Source organism: Pangasianodon hypophthalmus, chromosome 4 (assembly GCF_027358585.1).
Source record: "Pangasianodon hypophthalmus isolate fPanHyp1 chromosome 4, fPanHyp1.pri, whole genome shotgun sequence".
NCBI lineage: Eukaryota > Metazoa > Chordata > Actinopteri > Siluriformes > Pangasiidae > Pangasianodon > Pangasianodon hypophthalmus.
The window spans coordinates 1,849,151-1,871,659 of record NC_069713.1 but is presented as its reverse complement, the minus strand read 5'-3'; the positions used below and the strand labels follow the sequence as shown (position 1 = coordinate 1,871,659).

Here is a 22,509-nt window from a genome sequence, read left to right as displayed (position 1 = left end):
ATGCAAATGATCTGTCAGAATTCTATTTTTTCGTAATGTAATAATTCATGTTCAATACGAATATGCAGATTTGCACTATATTCTTGAAAATGTGCGATATGCAAATGAACCATTTCACAAATCCCTAAGGGTTTTTTTTTCATGTTCATTGATCACGTCAATATGCGATATGCAAATGAGCTAATGAATACAACATACCTCACATCAGATGAGCGCTGTAAGTATTGTATGTCACACCTGCGGACAGTTTTACGTCCTCACACTGGTGTATGTATATTTATTTGTTCCTGATGTGTGTTTGTTTCCTCAGGTGGAGGCTGACGATGTGCTGACGAAGGAAGAACAGATGTCCCTCATCATCAATGCCAGGAACAAGTGCGAGAGCTCCATAAAGTCCAGACACAAAACAGCTGGTGAGAAATTAAAATTTACACAAACACTAAAGGCATTTCAGACATGCGGCTGTGTCCTAAAAGGCTTCCGGCTCACTCCCGCTATGGTTTAGTAACTTTACACCAGCATCAGGATAAACCAGGCAGGATACATTATTTAAAGATTCCTACAGTGATTCATTGACATTTGTGAACAAATTCTCAAACAATTCACTTACAGTTTTTAAAATGACTCCTCAGATGATTCGCTTACTTTTAAACACATCTTCAAGGGATTTACTGACAATCTGACAAAACAACTCCTGAAGCAATTCACTTACATTTTAAACATCTCGTTAAAGTGATTCACTTTAAGGCAATTTATAAACAACTGCTCAAGCAACTAACTTACATTTGTAAATCACTCATTGATTCACTTCTCCTTTCAAACGAGTTGTCAAGTGAGTCACCTGCATTTAAAATGATTCTGCAAGCAATTCACTTACGTTGTAAACAACTCATCGAGTGATTCACTTAAATTGGGAAATGACACCTCGAGTGTTTCTCTTACGTTTGTAAACAACTCATCGAGTGATTCACCTTCATTTTAAATTGGGTCATTGTGTGATTTACTTACATTTTTAAATGACATTCACAGCCACAGTTTGGTCCAATCAGAGGTGAGCATTTTGCTGACGTTTTATAGTTAGCTGTGTTATCGTTCATACAGCTAACGATAAAACATCAACAAAATGCTCTCTTCTGATTGATCGTTCAGAGACACAGTTAGGTCCACAACGTTACTGTTAATGTTCATCCTGGATTGTTTAGGAATGTTTTTTGCAGATTCATAAAGTTCTTAGTACAATGATCACATGACATTTCTAGTAACACTACGGAAACTATATGATGTTGCAGTAGTATTGTAAGACTGTTTGTAGACGTTATGCAAATTCATCTACAAACATTCTCATGTTGGCAAAAGATTCAGCATGATTAAATTACATTACACACTCTGCTCGAAGCAGAAGCATTCTGCTAGCTGGGATGGAACTGCAGTGTGTGTGTGTGTGTGTGTGTGTGTTCCCTGGGGCAGTGTGACCTGTGTACCTGCTGCTAAGTGTGGCGACATTGTGACCTGTTTCAGAGGGTTGGACATGTTTTTCCCATCAGAGTGCGTTAGCGATGCTCTCGGCTAAAAGCAGAAAGGCCACTGACTTCAGCCGCTAAATCGCTCGGACTCTGCAGAGCGTTAGCATGACTGCTATTACTGCTACAGTATTACTGCTATTACTCCTACTGCTGCTTCTGAGTCTGAAGTATTTCACACTCGCTCACACGCAGGTTTTTGTAGATAATTTCAGTCAGAGCTAAACTTTATACTGAATAAAGTGTTTCACATTAAAGTGTGAAAGTTTCCCAATGAAACAGCGGCTCCATCCCATTAGAGTGAAGTGTGTAGAGTGAACCGTGTTAGAGTGAAGCGTGTAAGAGTGAAGTGTGTTAGAGTGAAGCATGTAAGTGTGAAGCATGTAAGTGTGAAGCATGTAAGTGTGAAGCGTGTAAGTGTGAAGGGTGTAGAATGAAGTGTGTGGAGTGAAGCGCGTGGAGCGAAGCGTGTAAGAGCGAAGCGTGTGGAGCGAAGCGTGTAAGAGCGAAGCGTGTGGAGCGAAGCGTGTAAGAGTGAAGCGTGTAAGAGTGAAAAGTGAAAGTGTGTAAGAGTGAAGCGTGTAAGAGTGAAGCGTGTAAGAGTGAAGCGTGTAAGAGTGAAAAGTGAAAGTGTGTAAAAATGAACTGTGTAAGAGCGAAGCGTGTGGAGTGAAGCATGTAGATTGAAGCGTGTAAGAGTGAAGTGTGTAAGAGTGAAGCTTGTTAGAGTGAAGCGTGTAAGAGTGAAGCATGTAGACTGAAGTGTGTAAGAGTGAAGCGTGAAAGTGTGTAAGAATGAAATGTGTAAGAGCGAAGACGTGTAGAATGAAGCGCGTAAGAGTGAAGCGCGTAAGAGTGAAGCGCGTAAGAGCGAAGTGCGCAAGAGCGAAGCGTGTAGAGTGAAGCGTGTTAGAGCAGAGCATGTTGGAGCGAAGTGAAGCGTGTAAGAGTGAAGAGTGAAAGTGTGTAAGAATGAAATGTGTAGGAGCGAAGCGTGTGGAGTGAAGTGTGAAAGTGTGTAAGAGTGAAGCGTGTAGAGTGAAGCGTGTAGAGTGAAGCATGTAGAGTGAAGCGTAAAAGTGTGTAAGAGTGAAGTGTGAAAGTGTGTAAGAGTGAAGTGTGAAAGTGTGTAAGAGTGAAGCGTGTTGAGTGAAGCGTGTTGAGTGAAGCGTGTAAGAGTGAAGCATGTAAGAGTGAAGCGTGTAAGAGTGAAGCGTGTATGAGTGTAAGTGTAAAGCGTGTAAGAGTGAAACTTGTTAGAGTGAAGCTTGTTAGAGTGAAGCGTGTAAGAGTGAAGCGTGTAAGAGTGAAGCTTGTTAGAGTGAAGCGTGTAAGAGTGAAGCGTGTAAGAGTGTAAGAGTGAAGCGCGTAAGAGTGAAGTTTGTTAGAGTGAAGCTTGTTAGAGTGAAGCGCGTAAGAGTGAAGCGTGTAAGAGTGAAGTGTGTAAGAGTGAAGCGTGTAAGAGTGAAGCTTGTTAGAGTGAAGCGTGTAAGAGTGAAGCTTGTTAGAGTGAAGCTTGTTAGAGTGAAGCGCGTAAGAGTGAAGTGTGTAAGAGTGAAGTGTGTAAGAGTGAAGCGTGTAAGAGTGAAGCTTGTTAGAGTGAAGCGTGTAAGAGTGAAGCTTGTTAGAGTGAAGCGTGTAAGAGTGAAGCTTGTTAGAGTGAAGCGTGTAAGAGTGAAGCTTGTTAGAGTGAAGCTTGTTAGAGTGAAGCTTGTTAGAGTGAAGCGTGTAAGAGTGAAGCGTGTAAGAGTGAAGTGTGTAAGAGTGAAGCTTGTTAGAGTGAAGCGTGTAAGAGTGAAGCTTGTTAGAGTGAAGCGTGTAAGAGTGAAGCTTGTTAGAGTGAAGCTTGTTAGAGTGAAGCGTGTAAGAGTGAAGCTTGTTAGAGTGAAGCGTGTAAGAGTGAAGCTTGTTAGAGTGAAGCTTGTTAGAGTGAAGCGTGTAAGAGTGAAGCTTGTTAGAGTGAAGCGTGTAAGAGTGAAGCTTGTTAGAGTGAAGCTTGTTAGAGTGAAGCGTGTAAGAGTGAAGCGTGTAAGAGTGAAGCGTGTAAGAGTGAAGCGTGTTAGAGTGAAGCGTGTTGAGTGAAGCGTGTAAGAGTGAAGCTTGTTAGAGTGAAGCGTGTAAGAGTGAAGCGTGTTGAGTGAAGCGTGTAAGAGTGAAGCGTGTTGAGTGAAGCGTGTTAGAGTGAAGCGTGTTGAGTGAAGCGTGTAAGAGTGAAGCTTGTTAGAGTGAAGCGTGTAAGAGTGAAGCGTGTAAGAGTGAAGCGTGTTGAGTGAAGCGTGTAAGAGTGAAGCTTGTTAGAGTGAAGCGTGTTGAGTGAAGCGTGTTGAGTGAAGCGTGTAAGAGTGAAACGTGTAAGAGTGAAGCGTGTAAGAGTGAAGCGTGTTGAGTGAAGCGTGTAGAGTGAAGCGTGTTGAGTGAAGCGTGTTAGAGTGAAGCGTGTTGAGTGAAGCGTGTAAGAGTGAAGCGTGTAAGAGTGAAGCGTGTTGAGTGAAGCTTGTTAGAGTGAAGCGTGTTGAGTGAAGCGTGTAAGAGTGAAGCGTGTAAGAGTGAAGCGTGTTGAGTGAAGCGTGTAAGAGTGAAGCGTAACACAACAGCAAAACACTTAATTTATTTTAGCTTTTTTATTATGCCTTCTTAATCTCTCAGTTTCTTTTTTCCTTTTTAATCTTCTTTCTTTGTTTCTTTCTTTCTTTCCACTGCTCTGTCAGCTTCTACACTGCTTCCTTCAGCACATTTTTAATATAAAATTTACACTGTATTTGTTTATATAGTTTTATTTTTCCTGCTAATGAGTTTCTGATGAGACAGTGACAAAATGTCAACAAGAGACGAAAAGAGTCTTTTCAAAAGTGTCCAAAGTTAGACACACACAAACACACACACACACACACACACACACACACACACACAGACATGAGAAGAATCCAGATTAAAAACAGTGAGGGTTTCAGCAGTATGAACTTAGAGAACTGAAGATCAGCACATGTCTGATTGTTCAGCCTTCATGAGTTCTGAGGGACACACCTTCTGTGTGTGTGTGTGTGTGTGTTTTCACTCTCAGACCTCAGCCCACCCTTCACATCTCCACTCGGAGGGTAAAGCAGTTATTATTAGTCATGCCATGTTGGATTGTTTGCCCAGTGCGGTTTGAGATTTAGCGAGCGGCTAGCTGAATCGGGTTTGGCTATTCTTGTCCTAACCTCAAACCTCCAACCTCCTGTTTGTTGTTCCTGTGCCTCACTGAGTCCTGAGTCTCCACCATGGACACACACACGCAAAACACACACACACAGAACAAGGTCCTCATTGAGACGGATGAGCTACCTTAAGTTGATTCTATGTCAAAATAATTCAAGAATAACTGCACAAACACCCGGCCTGTGTAGTGTGTGTGTGTATGTGCGTGTGTGCGCGCGTGTGTGTCTTCCATCTGTGTTTTTATGCATTTTGGACTATCACCCCAAATGGCGGTGACAGTCCAAAATGCAGCACTCAGGGATAGAAAATACGGACTGAAGAAGGAATAGCTTTTTTTTTTGTTGTTGTCAAATGTATTATGATGTGACATGAAAGCAAGAGAATGAAAAATAAAAAAAGACCCATGAGATGATATATGAATGGTTGCCTGGTTCCTGGTTGTCTAGCAACAGTATAACCATATGAATGGTGAGCGTATTGTGTATTGTCCTCCTGTTGAACCATGGCAGTATGAAAGCTGAGGAACAGGAAGTGTGTTTTTGAAAAATTAAGCAGATATTCAAGGTTTTATTCGATGTCCTTGTTTGACCGTCAGGGATATCGGAGCGTTGTGGCTTTACACAGCGAGATTACAGAGTCGGGGGGAAAGACAAATATTTAAACACAGCCAGAGTGACATCACCGGGAGCCGCACTCCGGCCGGGGGAAATACCTCGGGCGCTGGCGGTTTGCAGGGGAAGCGTGGTGTACGCCGGCTCCTGTAGGGCTGGAGCTAAACTTAACACCGTGAGACAGAGTCATGCGGTGGTGGGTGGGGTCAGGGTTAATTAACGCTTTGTGGTGGTGGGGTCAGGGTTAATTAACGCTTTGTGGTGGTGGGTGGGGTCAGGGTTAATTAACGCTTTGTGGTAGGTGGGGTAACATTTAATTAACGCCATATGGTGGGTGGGGTCAGGGTTAATTAACGCTTTGTGGTAGGTGGGGTAACATTTAATTAACGCCATATGGTGGGTGGGGTCAGGGATAATTAACGCTTTTGCTGGTGGGTGGGGTCAGGGTTAATTAACGCTTTGTGCAGGTGGGTGGGGTCAGGGTTAATTAACGCTTTGTGGTAGGTGGGGTAACATTTAATTAACGCCATATGGTGGGTGGGGTCAGGGTTAATTAACGCTTTGTGGTAGGTGGGGTCAAGGTTAATTAATGCTTTGTGCTGTTGGGTGGGGTAACATTTAATTAACGCCATATGGTGGATGGGGTCAAGGTTAATTAACGCTTTGTGCTGGTGGGTGGGGTCAGGGTTAATTAACGCTTTGTGCTGGTGGATGGGGTCAAGGTTAATTAATACTGTGTGTTTTCTTTTCTTTCTTTCTTTTTTTTCTTTGTCTGGTCCTCACGAGGAAAACATTTTTTTTTATTTTTTATTTTTTTTACAAAAACTGCTGATTTTATTTTAAAAAACTAAAAGAGCCGAAAGATTTTCTTTTTGTTCTGAGGTTAGGGTCAGAGTTAGATTTAGGTTTAGCACAGCATTAATTATCTGCATTAATGTTGATGTAATGGAAGGTCTTTACCAGGATAGTAAGACAGACGTATATGTGTGTGTATGTGTGTGTGTGTGTTTGTGTGTGTGATGGACCTGAAAGCCATCATTCGTCTTTTATTTTGTAACTAGTTATTTTGCGGCAGCTGGTTTTAATAAACGCTACATTGAAAAGCCGAAAACACACACGCCGAGGCCAAGGAGCTGTGGGAACAGAAGCAGATCACGCTCATTATTATAACACACACACTCACACACACACACACACACACAAGCATTTAAAAAGTGCAGATCCATCAGAACCGTTTCTGCTCATGATGTGGACGGTTTGAAGGGGAAGCAGTGAGGCGGTCCACATCCCCACTGTGCGGTCCAATAATTACACACTGCGCTGATGTGTGTGTCTGTGTGTGTGTCTGTGTGTGTGTCTGTGTGTGTGTGTGTGTCTGTGTGTGTGTAGGCTGGGAAAAACCTTTTCACACGGGCTGTGTCTCAAATCACACTGTGATCTAATACTATAAAGTATTTATTATGTAGAAGAGTAGATCAGAACTGAGAGCTTCATTACATTCTGTGTGTGCGCGTGTGTGCGCGTGTGCGTGTATGTGTGTGCGTGTGTGCATGTGTGTGTGTGTGTGTGTGTGTGTGCATGTGTGCGTGTGTGCGTGTGTGTGTGTTTCAGAAGGTAACTGTGTCCCCGAGTGGGATGGCTTTGTGTGTTGGCCTGAAGGAGCTCCGGGACGAACGGTGTCTGCTTCCTGTCCTGAGTACGTCTACGACTTCAACCACAAAGGTGACTGACACACACACACTCACACACGTACAAACAAACAAATAGAAAACAGAAAGAAAGAAAGAAACTTACAAAGAAAAAGGAAAGAATTTGGAAAAAAAAACAGAGAGAAATTAAAGTTAAAAAACAGAAAGAAAGAAAGAAATTTGAAAAAGAAAGAACCTGAAAAAGAAAGACTAAAAGAGTAGAAAAGAGTAGAAAGAAAAAAGAACTGAATTAATTGGTATGAAAAGAAAGAAAGAAGAGACTGAGAAGAAAGAAAGTTAAAATAAAGACAGAGACAAAACAACTGAAGAAAGAAGAAAGAAAGGAACAAAAACAAAAGAGAAATGAGGAGAAGAGAGAAAGAAAGACAGAAACAAACAACAAACTCTTAGAGCCAGAAGAAAGAAAGAAAGAAAGAAAGAAAGAAAGAAAGAAAGAAAGAAAGAAAAGAACTCTCCAGGTTTAGATACAGATATTTGAAGCACCAAACAGAACCAGATACAGATAGTGTCACTGCGTTACACTGCTCCTGCTGAGCGACCTCTGACCTCTGACGATTAAGGTCCAAACTCAGATGTTCTGAACATCTCAGGAGACCTTGGGGGAGTGGATAGTGAAGTGATTAGTGAAGTGGAAATGGAGCTGAGGGCAGCAGCAGTGATGGGTAAGTGATAGTGATAGTATAAATATATTACTAGTTACAGTAGTGCAAGGAGTCTTGGCATGTATCCAGGAGTATAGACATAGAATATGAGGTAGCACAGTAGGTGATGAGGATGAGGAGTGAAAGTGTGATTATCAGTGCATTCACAGTCATCTGGATGAGAGAAGGAGGTCAGGCTGATGATTGGGGATCCCTGCCTGAGTGTCCTTTGCCACCAGTCTTACTGCCATGGAAAAAAGAGACTCTATTTCCCACTGGGATCTGTTGAGTTAGAAAGTCCAAGATCCAGTTAAAGTGGGTGTAGGCAGGCCAAGGTCAGCTAGTTTCCTAACTAGTTTGGAGGGCATAACTGTATTGAAGACTGAGTTATAGTCCAAGGAAAGCACCTGCACGTATGTATTCCTTCTGTCCAAGTGCTCAAGGGCTGAATGTTTGGGTGGTAGGTGAACTGCAGGGGGTCTATGGACTCTGGAATGATGTTGATGGGTCTTAGCTTTTCCAGGCATTTCATGGCTACTGCTGTTAGTACGACTGGTCGGTAGTCATACCATTTTCCTTGAATAAGCTCTTTTGCCATCATTGCCATCAGTGATGGTCATTATAACGGCTAGATTGTGATTTGTCCCCAGACTTGAACGCCTTATCCCCGTCCCTGATTTTGTTGTGAATCTTGGTGTTAAACCGTGGTTTTTGATTTCAGAACACCCTAACTATGTGCTTAGGCACACAGATGGAGGTGCACCATTTGATGTAGCAGCTTACAGTTTGTGTGTATTCGTGTATTTTTGTGATAGCTTCTTTAAGCACATCCGTTTCAGTAGTTTCAAAACCAACCTGTACTTTTTTCCACAGTGGGTGGTTCAGCTTTTAATTTCTTTCTATATATTGGGCTTAAATAAATAGCTACCTGATCTGATTTGCCCAAATTTGGTCTGGGTATTGCCTTATAAGTATTCTTGATGTTGCTGTAGCAGTGGTCCAGTGTTTTCACTCTATTTTTTGAGATTGCAGTGATTAAAATCGCCAGATATTCTAATAGCACCATCTGGACCATACTGTGTTTGTTTTAGTGTGGCTTCATCAGTGTTGGTTGAGGGAGGGACGTGCACAGCCTTCATAATAATACACTGGAGTTCCTGAGGTAAATAAAATGGTCTGCACTTGATAGTCAGATTTTCTACAGTGAAGGAACATAGTTCTGGTATTATCGCACTGTCTGTGCACCATTTTTGATTTACCAGGGTTGCAGTCCCTGTACCACGGGTTTTTCTGGTTTATCAGCGGTTCTGTCCCGTCTGTGTATGGTATATACAATTGGGGTGAGAGGCTCCTCGGTTAGCCGCGATTGCAGCCATGTATCGCAAAAGCACATAATTGACCAGCTCCATAAGTAGTGTTGTGAAGCAGTTCTTCTGTGTAAATCATCCGTTTTGTTGTGCATTAGCAAGGAAGATGTAGGGAAGCACTAGCCTGGATAAGTTAGCAAGCCATCTCAGTCACCACTCCACTCTTCCTCACTTGCCACAGTTCCTATTCGGGCAACATTTGCCAGTCAAGACTGCTGCTACTGCAGCTACTGTCTGCCTTGGGTTGGTTTGTGGTATGTTTGGAAATGCTAGTAGTTTGGTGTATTGAACTTCTGTAATCACTATTTGCTTATTTAGGCTTTGAAGAGCCGTGCAATCATACCTCACACCAGCGACATCAAGCGTTAAGTAAACAATTGAATAAACATAGAGAACATTAAACTTAGCTAAGCAAATGCCATGGTGTAGCTCCATCATGAGCACCATCTTGAGCTTAATGGTGACGGCTGATTTGGGTTTAATGAGCCATCCAAGAGAGCCAGCTGAGAGAGCCAGCTGAGAGAGCCAGCCAAGAGAGTGGATAGATCCTGTTTTTTGCTGTAAATATCATCTGATGAAAGAGATGATGGTCTCAGCAGGCAGTTGGTGGATCACTCGGCTGGCTCCCTAAGCCCAAATCAGCCATCTTAACTATCATTGTTGCTGCCTTCAGCTCCAATTCCACTTTTCTAGCCACTCCCCCAGGTCTCCTGAGATGTTCAGAGCAACAGGCTTTGGACTGGCTTCCACAGAACTGGCTTCCATTGTGGCTGTTACTGAGAAGCTTCATGCTGCTAGATTGGCCAAACTGTCATCAGTCCTCATCCTCGTCAACCTTGCAGCAGCCTTTTCAAAACATTGACAAGACTCTCCTGTCCATCTTCATGGCAATGGTTTTCTTCCTGCCTGGAGGGACAGTCAAATCAGGTGACATGGAGAAGCTACACTTCTGCTCCATGCAGCCTCTCCACTTGTGTCACACAGGGCTTAGTGCCCTTCTGTTATCCCTTTATACCCACTCTCTTGGCAAGGTCATATCCTCTATACCTGCTGTCTCAGCGAGGTCATATCCTCTATACCCACTCACAGAGAGGTTGTATCTTCTACACCTGCTCTATTTGTAAGGTCGTATCTTCTATACCTGCTCTCTTTGTGAGGTCGTATCTTCTATACCTGCTCTCTTTGTGAGGTCATGTCCTCTACTCCCTCTCACAGAGAGGTCATATTCTCTATACCCTCTCTCTCAGTGAGGTCACTTATGTTTCTGCACAGACCTCAGGACATTTGGCAGACATCTTGTCATGGAGGACATCTAATCAGATGAAATTAAATCCCAGCAAGACTGAGCTGCTGTTCAACCCTGGAGATGCAGCCCCTTGTCCAGATCTTGTGATCTCCCTTTGATCTCCCAACTCTCAGATCTCACCGCACGCAACCTTGGGGTAACCATGGACAACCAATTATCCTTCTCACCTCACATAATTGACTGCCCTCATGCAGGTTTTTGCTTTACGACAGCCTTTTCTATCCACAGAGGCCACTCAGGTGCTTGTTCAATCCCTTGTCATTTTGAGACTAGACTACTACAACTTGCTCATGTCTGGTCTGCCTCTGAGTGCCATCCAACCTCTGCAACTGATCCAGAATGCAGCTGCAGGGCTTGTTTTCAATATTCCCAAGTTCACCCACACCACCCCATTGTTACACTCCCTCCACTGGTTTCCTGTAGCTGCTGCCAAAAACGGACCAGGACCCACTTACCTTAAAGCAATTATCACACCCCATACTGCACTAGGCTCTCTCTGAGCCTCTAGTACTGCTCGAGTGGTCCCACCATCTCTCAGGGTACAAGGAAGACATGCATCAAAGCTCTTCTCTATCCTGCACCCAGGTGGTGGAATGAACTTCCCCTGTCCAAGCTGAGTCACTGGCTGTCTTCAAAAGAAGACCAAAGACCTATTTCTTCACCAAGCACTTAAATGATCATTTTGTGATTAAAACAAAAGTGTCAGTCTTGTGTTTTTCAGTACTCTACTAACCTCCCCAACAGGGTTTTAGACTGATAGTACTCTTAGTCCCTGATCTAGTGAACCAATATGAGGATGCGTTTTTTATTTCAAAGCACTTCTGTAAGTTGCTCTGGATAAGGTTGTTTGATAAATTCTGTAAATGTATTGTAAATGTAAATCCATTTAAGGGTTCTGCTACATTACCATCAGCATAGACAGGGTTCCGTGAACAAGCGTTCTGCTCACTGAACAACACAGTAACACACAGCATGAGATCTCAGTGTTTAGGAAAATGTCAGTAATGTACAACATGGTCAGTGTGTTACTGATCTATATGTATACAATATGTTACACCTGTATGAACAGCAAGATTACATTCACATTCATTCTCTGCGTGAAAAAAATTAAAGTGAAAGTGTGTATGTATGTGTATCTAGGCCACGCCTACAGGAAGTGTGATGTGAATGGAAGTTGGGAACTGACTGCAAAAAATAAGACGTGGGCAAATTACAGCGAGTGTGCAAAGTTCCTCACACACTACAATCAGAACCAGGAGAGGGTATGAACACACATGCACTTGCACATACACACACACACACACACACACACTTCATGACTTTAGTACATAAGGTTCTCTCTAACAGATACAAAGACCACATCTCTTTTACTGTCAGAGAGGCCACGCATCCTTTACTAACCAACACAGCCACACCTCCTTTGATAATAAACATACGTGTCACGCCATTTTGTAGCAAACTCACGTCAAGCCTCTTTAACGAACAAAAACATAAGCCACACCTCCTTAGTAACAAACACAAAGGCCACGCCTCCTTTACTAACTAACACAAAGACCACGCCTCCTTTACTAAAAAACACAAAGGCCACCCCTCTTTTAGTAATTAACTGAGGCCACACCTCCTTTACTAACACACAGAGGCCACGCCTCCTTTACTAACTATCACAAAGGTCACACCTCCTTTACTTACTGATACAAAGGCCACACCTGCTTTACTAACACAGAAGCCACGCCTTCTTTACTAACAAACACAGAGGCCACGCCTCCTTTACTAACAAACACAAAGGCCACACCTCCTTTACTAACAAACACAGAGGTCACGCCTCCTTTACTAACAAACACAGAGGCCACGCCTCCTTTACTAACAAACACAGAGGCCACGCCTCCTTTACTAACAAACACAGAGGCCACGCCTCCTTTATCTCCTTTTACTGCGACTTTTGCAGTCTCAAGTTTTCTCCAACCCTCGCTGTGTGTATGTATGAGTGTGTGTGTGGTGTGTGTGTGGTGTGTGTGTGTGTGTGTGTGTGTGTGTGTGTGCATGTGTGTGTGTGCATGCATGTGTGTGTATATCTGCTCCCCACAGCTATTTAATGAAAAATTCATCTGCACCAATGAAAAGCTTCTGAACCGCAGACTGAAGTTGTTTGGCTTCGTCTCAGACACTAAATGCTAACAGACGCTCACTGCTCCACACACACACACACACACACACACACACAATGCCATACCACTGTCAATCCATCACCCAAATAATATATGGAAAAAGTTAAAGTTTACATATTGGCAGTTGCAAATTTACATCAGCTGCATTAAAATAAAGAAATACAGGATATAAATAGATATATAAATACAAATAAATAAATCTGTTTTTGTTCACACACACAAACACACAGGAAGTGTTTGACAGACTATACCTCATCTACACCATCGGATACTCCATCTCATTCGGCTCACTCATGGTGGCCGTCGTCATTCTCGGATACTTCCGGTGAGTCAGAATTTTCTCTTTTATTTATTACAGAATTCCTGTTTTAATCTCTGAAGTTTACTGCATTTTCTTTGATTTTCATGACTCAGAAGTGTAGTAGGAGTGATGCTCTGATTTGAAAGAATGAAAATAAAATGTAGAGCTGAAAGAAAGAAAGAAAGAAAGAAAGAAGATGAAGGGGTAGAGAAAAAAGGAACAAAACAAAAAAAAGGAAAAAAGAGACAGGAAACAGACAGAGAGATCAAAAGACAGACAGAGAACAGACAGACACACAACCAAGCAGAGGCACAGATAGATAGAAAATAACAGAGAGACAGACAGAGAGCCAGATAAAGGCTGACAGACAGACAGAGACAGAGAGTTAAAGGCTGAGAGAGAGACAGATAAAGTCTGACAGACAGACAGATAGAGACAGACAGATAAAGGCTGACAGACAGATACAGAGACAGACAAATAAAGGCTGACAGACAGACAGATAGAGACAGACAGATAAAGGCTGACAGACAGATACAGAGACAGACAGATAAAGGCTGACCGACAGACAGATAAAGGCTGACCGACAGACAGACCGATAAAGGCTGAGAGACAGACAGATAAAGTCTAACAGACAAACAGAGACAGACAGATAGAGAGATAGCCAGATAAAGGCTGACAGACAGATACAGAGACAGACAGATACAGAGACAGACAGATAAAGACTGAGAGACAGACAGATAAAAAGATAGACAGATAAAGTCTGACAGACAGATATAGAGACAGATAAAGGCTGAGAGACAGACAGATAAAGGCTGAGAGACAGACATAAAGTCTGACAGACAGATACAGAGACAGACAGATAAAGGCTGAGAGACAGACAGATAAAGTCTGACAGACAGATACAGAGACAGACAGATAAAGTCTGACAGACAGATACAGAGACAGACAGATAAAGTCTGACAGACAGATACAGAGACAGACAGATAAAGGCTGAGAGACAGATACAGAGACAGACAGATAAAGGCTGACAGACAGATACAGAGACAGACAGATAAAGTCTGACAGACAGATACAGAGACAGACAGATAAAGGCTGAGAGACAGACAGATAAAGTCTGACAGACAGATACAGAGACAGACAGATAAAGTCTGACAGACAGATACAGAGACAGACAGATAAAGGCTGAGAGACAGACAGATAAAGTCTGACAGACAGATACAGAGACAGACAGATAAAGGCTGACAGACAGATACAGAGACAGACAGATAAAGGCTGAGAGACAGATACAGAGACAGACAGATAAAGGCTGAGAGACAGACAGATAAAGTCTGACAGACAGATACAGAGACAGACAGATAAAGGCTGAGAGACAGACAGATAAAGTCTGACAGACAGATACAGAGACAGACAGATAAAGTCTGACAGACAGATACAGAGACAGACAGATAAAGGCTGAGAGACAGACAGATAAAGTCTGACAGACAGATACAGAGACAGACAGATAAAGGCTGACAGACAGATACAGAGACAGACAGATAAAGGCTGAGAGACAGACAGATAAAGGCTGACAGACAGATACAGAGACAGACAGATAAAGGCTGAGAGACAGACAGATAAAGGCTGAGACACACACAGAGACTCAGACAGACAGACAGAAAGAGCTGAAGGAGGGAGAGGGAGTGATTTAAAGTGCACTGGAGTGAGGTGTACTTGATGTGAGTGACTGTATGAGGAATTTGTGACTCTGATTACAGATGTGTTCAGGAGGAAACGTGGCTCCCAACAGATAACAGCTGTTCTTCATCACCATGTGTCTCTTCTCCTCTTTCTCCACAGCCATGTTTCCACAGTACTAACAAGAGAAGTCCGGTTCCTGACTTACTGTAGCTGACATACTCTCTATCGTACTCTCTCTTCCACTCTCTCTCTGCCGTATGCTCTCTATCGTACTCTCTCTATTATACTCTCTCTGTCATACTCTCTCTTCCACTCTCTCTCTGCCGTATACTCTCTATCGTACTCTCTCTTCCACTCTCTCTCTGCCGTATGCTCTCTATCGTACTCTCTCTATTATACTCTCTCTTCTACTCTCTCTCTCTGCCATATGCTCTCTATCGTACTCTCTCTTCCACTCTCTCTCTCTGCCATATGCTCTCTATTATACTCTCTCTGTCATACTCTCTCTTCTACTCTCTCTCTCTGCCGTATGCTCTCTATTGTACTCTCTCTTCCACTCTCTCTCTGCTGTACTCTGTCTATTATACTCTCTCTGACATACTCTCTGCTGTACTCTCTCTATCGTACTCTCTCTGTCGTACTCTCTCTTCCACTCTGTCTCTGCCATACGCTCTCTCCCGTACTCTCTCTGACAATACTCTCTGCTGTACTCTCTCTATAATACTCTCTCTGACATACTGTCTCTGCCATACTGTCTCTTCTGACATATTCTCTCTGACATACTCTCTCTTCTATATTCTTTCTGCCATACTCTCACTCTGCCATACTCTCACTCAGCCATACTCTCTGCCATACTCTGACTCTGCTGTACTCTCTGCCATACTCTCACTCTGCCGTACTCTCTGCCATACTCTCACTCTGCCATACTCTCACTCTGCCGTACTCTCTGCCATACTCTCACTCTGCCGTACTCTCTGCCATACTCTGACTCTGCCATACTCTCACTCTGCCGTACTCTCTGCCATACTCTGACTCTGCCATACTCTCACTCTGCCGTACTCTCTGCCATACTCTCACTCTGCCGTACTCTCTGTCATACTCTGACTCTGCCATACTCTCACTCAGCCATACTCTCTGCCATACTCTGACTCTGCCGTACTCTCTGCCATACTCTCACTCTGCCGTACTCTCTGCCATACTCTCACTCTGCCGTACTCTCTGTCATACTCTGACTCTGCCATACTCTCACTCAGCCATACTCTCTGCCATACTCTGACTCTGCCGTACTCTCTGCCATACTCTCACTCTGCTGTACTCTCTGCCATACTCTGACTCTGCCATACTCTCACTCTGCCGTACTCTCTGCCATACTCTCACTCTGCCGTACTCTCTGTCATACTCTGACTCTGCCATACTCTCACTCAGCCATACTCTCTGCCATACTCTGACTCTGCCGTACTCTCTGCCATACTCTCACTCTGCCGTACTCTCTGCCATACTCTGACTCTGCCATACTCTCACTCTGCCGTACTCTCTGCCATACTCTCACTCTGCCGTACTCTCTGTCATACTCTGACTCTGCCATACTCTCACTCTGCCGTACTCTCTGTCATACTCTCACTCTGCCATACTCTCACTCTGCCGTACTCTCTGCCATACTCTCTCTGACGTACTTTCTCTGCCATACTGTCTCTCTCTGGCATACTCTATCTGGCATACTCTCTGAAACACTCACTCTGACATACTGTCTCTCTGCCTTACTCTCTCTCTGACATACTCTTTCTGCCATACTCTCTTTTTTCATGCATGATCATTATAACGAGTGTGATTCCTTCATCACTGCATTATTTATCCCACCGGCTCATGTAAATTGACACACTGCTGTTTCAGCACAGAGGAAACCGTGGAAGACCAGCGGCTGCGTCTCAATCCTGCAGGGATTTTTAACATGAGAATTAAGCCTAATGCACTTCCACTGAATTAAGTGTTCTCAGTGTGCTAAATATGCCATCACATCTTCTGTGTCTTTCCAGAGAACCCAATACAACACACAAACCCACTATTCCAGCCATAGTGATGGTAGCCACTTCCTGTTCAGCACTTCCTGTTCAGCATTTCCTGTTAATCCATGACTGCACTGATTTACACTCTGTTCCTTATTTAGCCTCAAGACTCAGCTGTATTTCATTTTCATTCCAGGATTGAAAAACATATAGACAGACAGATAGAGAGACAGAAAGACTGATAGAGAGACAGAAAGACTGATAGAGAGACAGAAAGACTGATAGAGAGTTAGACAGACTGATAGAGAGACAGACAGACAGACATAGTGGATTGAACTTTCTCTGGACTTATTATATATTGAGCTGAAAATCTCTCTCTCTCTCTCTTTCTCTCTCTCTCTCTATCTGCCCCGTCTTTCTCTCTCACATTCTATCCCTTTGTCTATCTTTCCATCCCCATGTCTTTCCATTTCCCTCCTGCCTCTCTCTCCCTCTGTCTCTCCTCCTCCATCTCTCTCATTCCTGTCTCTCCTCCTCTTTCCCTCTCATTCCTGTCTCTCTCTGTCTCTCTTCCGTCTCTCTCCTTCTTGTCTGTCCTCTATCTCTTTCTTTCCTGTCTCTCTTTGCTATCTCTTCTGTCACTCTCTCTCTCTCTCTCTCTCTCTCTCTCTCTCTCCCTCAGGCGTCTGCACTGTACGAGGAACTTTATCCACATGCACCTGTTTGTGTCGTTTATGTTGCGAGCAGCCAGCATCTTTGTTAAAGACGTTGTTCTGTATTCGGGATCGAACCTCGATGAGACTCAACGAATCACAGTCGAGGATCTGAAATCCATCACTGAGGCTCCGCCCACTGAAAAATCCAAGTTTGTACGTGCCTTTTTTTAAACTAAAATTCTCACTGGATCACTGAGCTTTAAATCTGGAGTTTCTTTATATAATCTATCACAACATGATAGTCTTCCTCCCTTCCTTCCTTCCTTCCTTCCTGTCTGTTTGTCCTGTTATTTTTGCTGTCTTTTTCAGATTTCTCTTTCTTTCTTTCTTTCTTTCCTTCCTGTTAATTCCTTTCATTTTTTCTGTCTTTTTCAGATTTCTTTTTCTTTGTTTCAGTCTTTCTTTCTTTTCCTTACCGTTTGTCCTTTCATTTTTGCTGTCTTTTTTCAAAAATTCTTTTTCTTTCTTTCTTGATTTTTTTTTTTGCTTTCATTCTTTGTGGATTTCTCCTTGCTCTCTTTCTCTTTTTTCTTTTTTTTCTTTCTTTCTATACCAATACAAATCATCCAAAATGTCTTAAACTAAAATCCTGTAACACACCACTGAATGTTTGAATGAATGTTGAACATTCTGCAGCGTGATGAGATTAGCTGTAGACACTTTATTAATCAAATCACTTTATTAATAAAAAATAGAAGTGCGGTTCTTGTTAAATATGTTGGTAAAATAAAAAGACTGTAATCGTCACATTTCAATAAATACTATATAATTTTCTACAAGATGCCCTGAGGGGCAGAAAGGGGTGGGGTTTCATGCTCCTTTGCTAATGTTTGGTAAAACATGGTGTTCTGCACTAATTGGGGTTAATTTTAAACTCTGCTGTGTCTGACCTTTTGTTCTGGACCGTACTGTTGTTCAGCACTTCTCTGTGATGATGAAAGTTCATCTTAGATGGTGTGTGTGTGTTTGTGTGTGTGTTTGTGTGTGTGTGTGTGTGAGCAGCTGTGAAAGGAAATTACCATAAAATAAATCTAAAACTTCTCTTGAATGAAGAGTAGAATTGTACATAAGTCATTAAATACTAAATGTTGGATTTGTTGTGGATAAAACACATTTTATTTTTGATTAATTTCCTCATTATTGTTGTTGTTGTTGTTGTTGAAGATCGGCTGTAAGATCACTGTCACGCTCTTCCTGTATTTCCTTGCGACGAATTATTACTGGATCCTGGTGGAAGGCCTTTATCTCCACAGCCTCATCTTCATGACCTTCTTCTCTGACAGGAAGTACCTCTGGGGCTTCACTGTCATTGGCTGGGGTAAGTAAAGGGGCGGAGCTGCAAACACAGTTAAATATTCAGATGGTGTTATTCTCAGTGTGTGATGGAGCAGGAATTGTGTTCTGATTGGTTAAAGGGAGATTTTATGTTCTGAATGTTTTTTTTTTTTCGAGATTTCAGTTGTTCAGAAAGTTTACACTTTATTTCATTACACACTTTATTATATACATACAGTTCTGTGCAAAAGTCTTAGGCACATGCAAAGAAATGCTGTAGAGTAAAGATGCCTTCAAAAATAATGAAATTAAATGTTTCTACATTAAAAAAAATCCTATAAAGAGCAGCAAACAGTAATAAATGAAACAAAGTCAGTATTTAATGTGACGATCCTTCACTTTAAATAAATAAAGCAGTATCTGAGGTGCAGTGTGTGCAGTTTTATAAGGAAATGAGCTGGAAGTGTTACTGAGCATCTTGCAGAAGCAGCCACAGTTCTTCTGGAGACTTTGACTGTCGACTCGCTTCTTATTTCTGCAGCGAAACCCAGCAGCCTTCATTATGTTTTTATCTGAAAAGTGTCTCTTATGGAATCTGCTGCTTTCTTTACTGACATACAAACATTTTTCTGTAACATTTCATTTTGTGCTGGAAAACTAATGTTTGGAATCTAAAATGTTTTTGTACTGAATCAATAATGTAGAAGTCAGAAAATAAACATCTATAACAAGGTTTGTACTAAAAAAAGGAGGGTGCCAAGACTTTTGCATAGCACTGTGTGTGTGTGTATATATATATATATATATATATATATATTTGTTATTTTTTGTATATTTATTTATTTAGTTATTTGTTAGTTATTTATTCTTCCCTTTACTTCTTCTTCCTTTCTTCATGTACTTTCTAGAACAGAGAGTGTGTGTTCTGTTGTTTTTGATGGCGCTTTAACACTCTGATCTCACTGGCAATTAGCTCCTCATATTTAAACATGAAAAGATAAAAAAGAAATGTTTCACAAATGAAAACGAGGATAATTAGTGTAAATACTGGAGCGTCACCATGTTCCTGAACTCTTTTATAAAACTGGATATTGTGATTTACGTGTGAATGGCCGATAATTGCGGGCCACAACATTAAATAACAATGCGGATGTGTGTTCAAAGACCGAGTCATGTTAACTCTGACGAGCCCGACCGTGTGTATCATGGGATGTTTGTATTTGGGCCTCACTGCGCCTGCATTGTACACACTGTGCGAAGTGTGTGTGTGTGTGCACAGCGCATACAATGTGGATGCAGTGGAGTCACCTCACATCACTGTTTAGTCCTGACCGCCGACACACTCATGTGTCACACTGTTACACTCATATCTCATGTTCATATACTTGTATCTCATGATATACTCATATCTAACGTTGATACACTCGTATTTCACGTTGATAAACTCGTATCTCACACTGACACACTCGTATCTCACACTGATAAACTCGTATCTCACAGTGATAAACTCGTATCTCACACTGATAAACTCGTATCTCACACTGATAAACTCGTATCTCACACTGATAAACTCGTATCTCACACTGATACACTCATATCTCATGTTCATATACTTGTATCTCATGATATACTCATATCTAACGTTGATACACTCGTATTTCACGTTGATAAACTCGTATCTCACACTGATAAACTCGTATCTCACACTGATAAACTCGTATCTCACAGTGATAAACTCGTATCTCACACTGATACACTCGTATCTCACACTGATACACTCGTATCTCATGCTGATACACTCATATCTCATGTTCATATACTTGTATCTCATGATATACTCATATCTAACGTTGATACGCTCGTATTTCACGTTGATAAACACGTATCTCACACTGACACACTCGTATCTCACACTGATACACTCGTATCTCACGCTGATACACTCGTATCTCACGCTGATACACTCGTATCTCACGCCGTTACACTCATATCTCACTCTGTTACACTCATATCTCATGCTGATACACTCATATCTCATGCTGATACACTCATATCTCATGCTGATACACTCATATCTCACCACTCGTATCTCACACTGATACACTCGTATCTCACACTGATACACTCGTATCTCACACTGATACACTCGTATCTCACGCTGATACACTCGCATCTCACACTGATGCACTCGTATCTCACACTGACAGTATATCACGCTGATACACTTGTATTTCACGCTGATACACTCGTATCTCACACTGATACATTTATATCTTACGCCGTTACACTCGTATCTCACACTGATGCACTCATATCTCATGCTGATACAATCATATCACATATTGATGCACTCATATCTCACGCTGATACTCTCGTATCTCACACTGATACACTCATATCTCACACTGATGCACTCGTATCTCACACTGATACACTCGTATCTCATGCTGATACACTCATATCTCACACTGATACACTCGTATCTCACACTGATACACTCGTATCTCACGCTGATACACTCGTATCTCACACTGATACACTCGTATCTCACACTGATACACTCGTATCTCACACTGATACACTCGTATCTCACGCTGATGCACTCGTATCTCACGCTGATACACTCGTATCTCACACTGATACACTCGTATCTCACGCTGATACACTCGTATCTCACGCTGATACACTCGTATCTCACGCTGATACACTCGTATCTCACGCTGATACACTCGTATCTCACGCTGATACACTCATATCTCACGCTGATACTCTCGTATCTCACGCTGATACACTCATATCTCACACTGATACACTCATATCTCACGCTGATACTCTCGTATCTCACACTGATACACTCATATCTCACGCTGATACACTCATATCTCACGCTGATACTCTCGTATCTCACACTGATACACTCATATCTCACGCTGATACACTCATATCTCACGCTGATACTCTCGTATCTCACGCTGATACACTCGCATCTCACACTGATGCACTCGTATCTCACACTGACAGTATATCACGCTGATACACTTGTATTTCACGCTGATACACTCGTATCTCACACTGATACATTTATATCTTACGCCGTTACACTCGTATCTCACACTGATGCACTCATATCTCATGCTGATACAATCATATCACATATTGATGCACTCATATCTCACGCTGATACTCTCGTATCTCACACTGATACACTCATATCTCACACTGATGCACTCGTATCTCACGCTGATACACTCGTATCTCATGCTGATACACTCATATCTCACACTGATACACTCGTATCTCACACTGATACACTCGTATCTCACGCTGATACACTCGTATCTCACACTGATGCACTCGTATCTCACACTGATACACTCATATCTCACACTGATACACTCGTATCTCACGCTGATACACTCGTATCTCACGCTGATACACTCGTATCTCACGCTGATACACTCGTATCTCACGCTGATACACTCGTATCTCACGCTGATACACTCGTATCTCACACTGATACACTCGTATCTCACGCTGATACACTCATATCTCACGCTGATACACTCGTATCTCACGCTGATACACTCATATCTCACACTGATACACTCATATCTCACACTGATACACTCATATCTCACACTGATACACTCGTATCTCACGCTGATACACTCGTATCTCACGCTGATACACTCGTATCTCACGCTGATACACTCATATCTCACACTGATACACTCGTATCTCACGCTGATACACTCGTATCTCACGCTGATACACTCGTATCTCACACTGATACACTCGTATCTCACACTGATACACTCGTATCTCACGCTGATACACTCATATCTCACGCTGATACACTCGTATCTCACGCTGATACACTCATATCTCACGCTGATACACTCATATCTCACACTGATACACTCGTATCTCACACTGATACACTCGTATCTCACGCTGATACACTCATATCTCACGCTGATACACTCATATCTCACGCTGATACACTCGTATCTCACACTG

General features: G+C 42.3%; 1 protein-coding gene across 1 annotated transcript in view; it reads left to right on the top strand.

Annotated features, from left to right (window-relative positions):
- The window catches only part of pth1r (parathyroid hormone 1 receptor), a 60,355-nt gene that overhangs the window by 30,327 nt on the left and 7,519 nt on the right, over positions 1-22,509 (top strand). The window contains exons 2-7 of the mRNA XM_026910231.3: positions 311-413; positions 6,941-7,051; positions 11,493-11,614; positions 12,748-12,842; positions 17,181-17,367; positions 18,379-18,532. Of these exons, the coding sequence (XP_026766032.3) occupies positions 311-413; positions 6,941-7,051; positions 11,493-11,614; positions 12,748-12,842; positions 17,181-17,367; positions 18,379-18,532 (772 nt within the window). The remainder of the gene's footprint in view (positions 1-310; positions 414-6,940; positions 7,052-11,492; positions 11,615-12,747; positions 12,843-17,180; positions 17,368-18,378; positions 18,533-22,509) is intronic.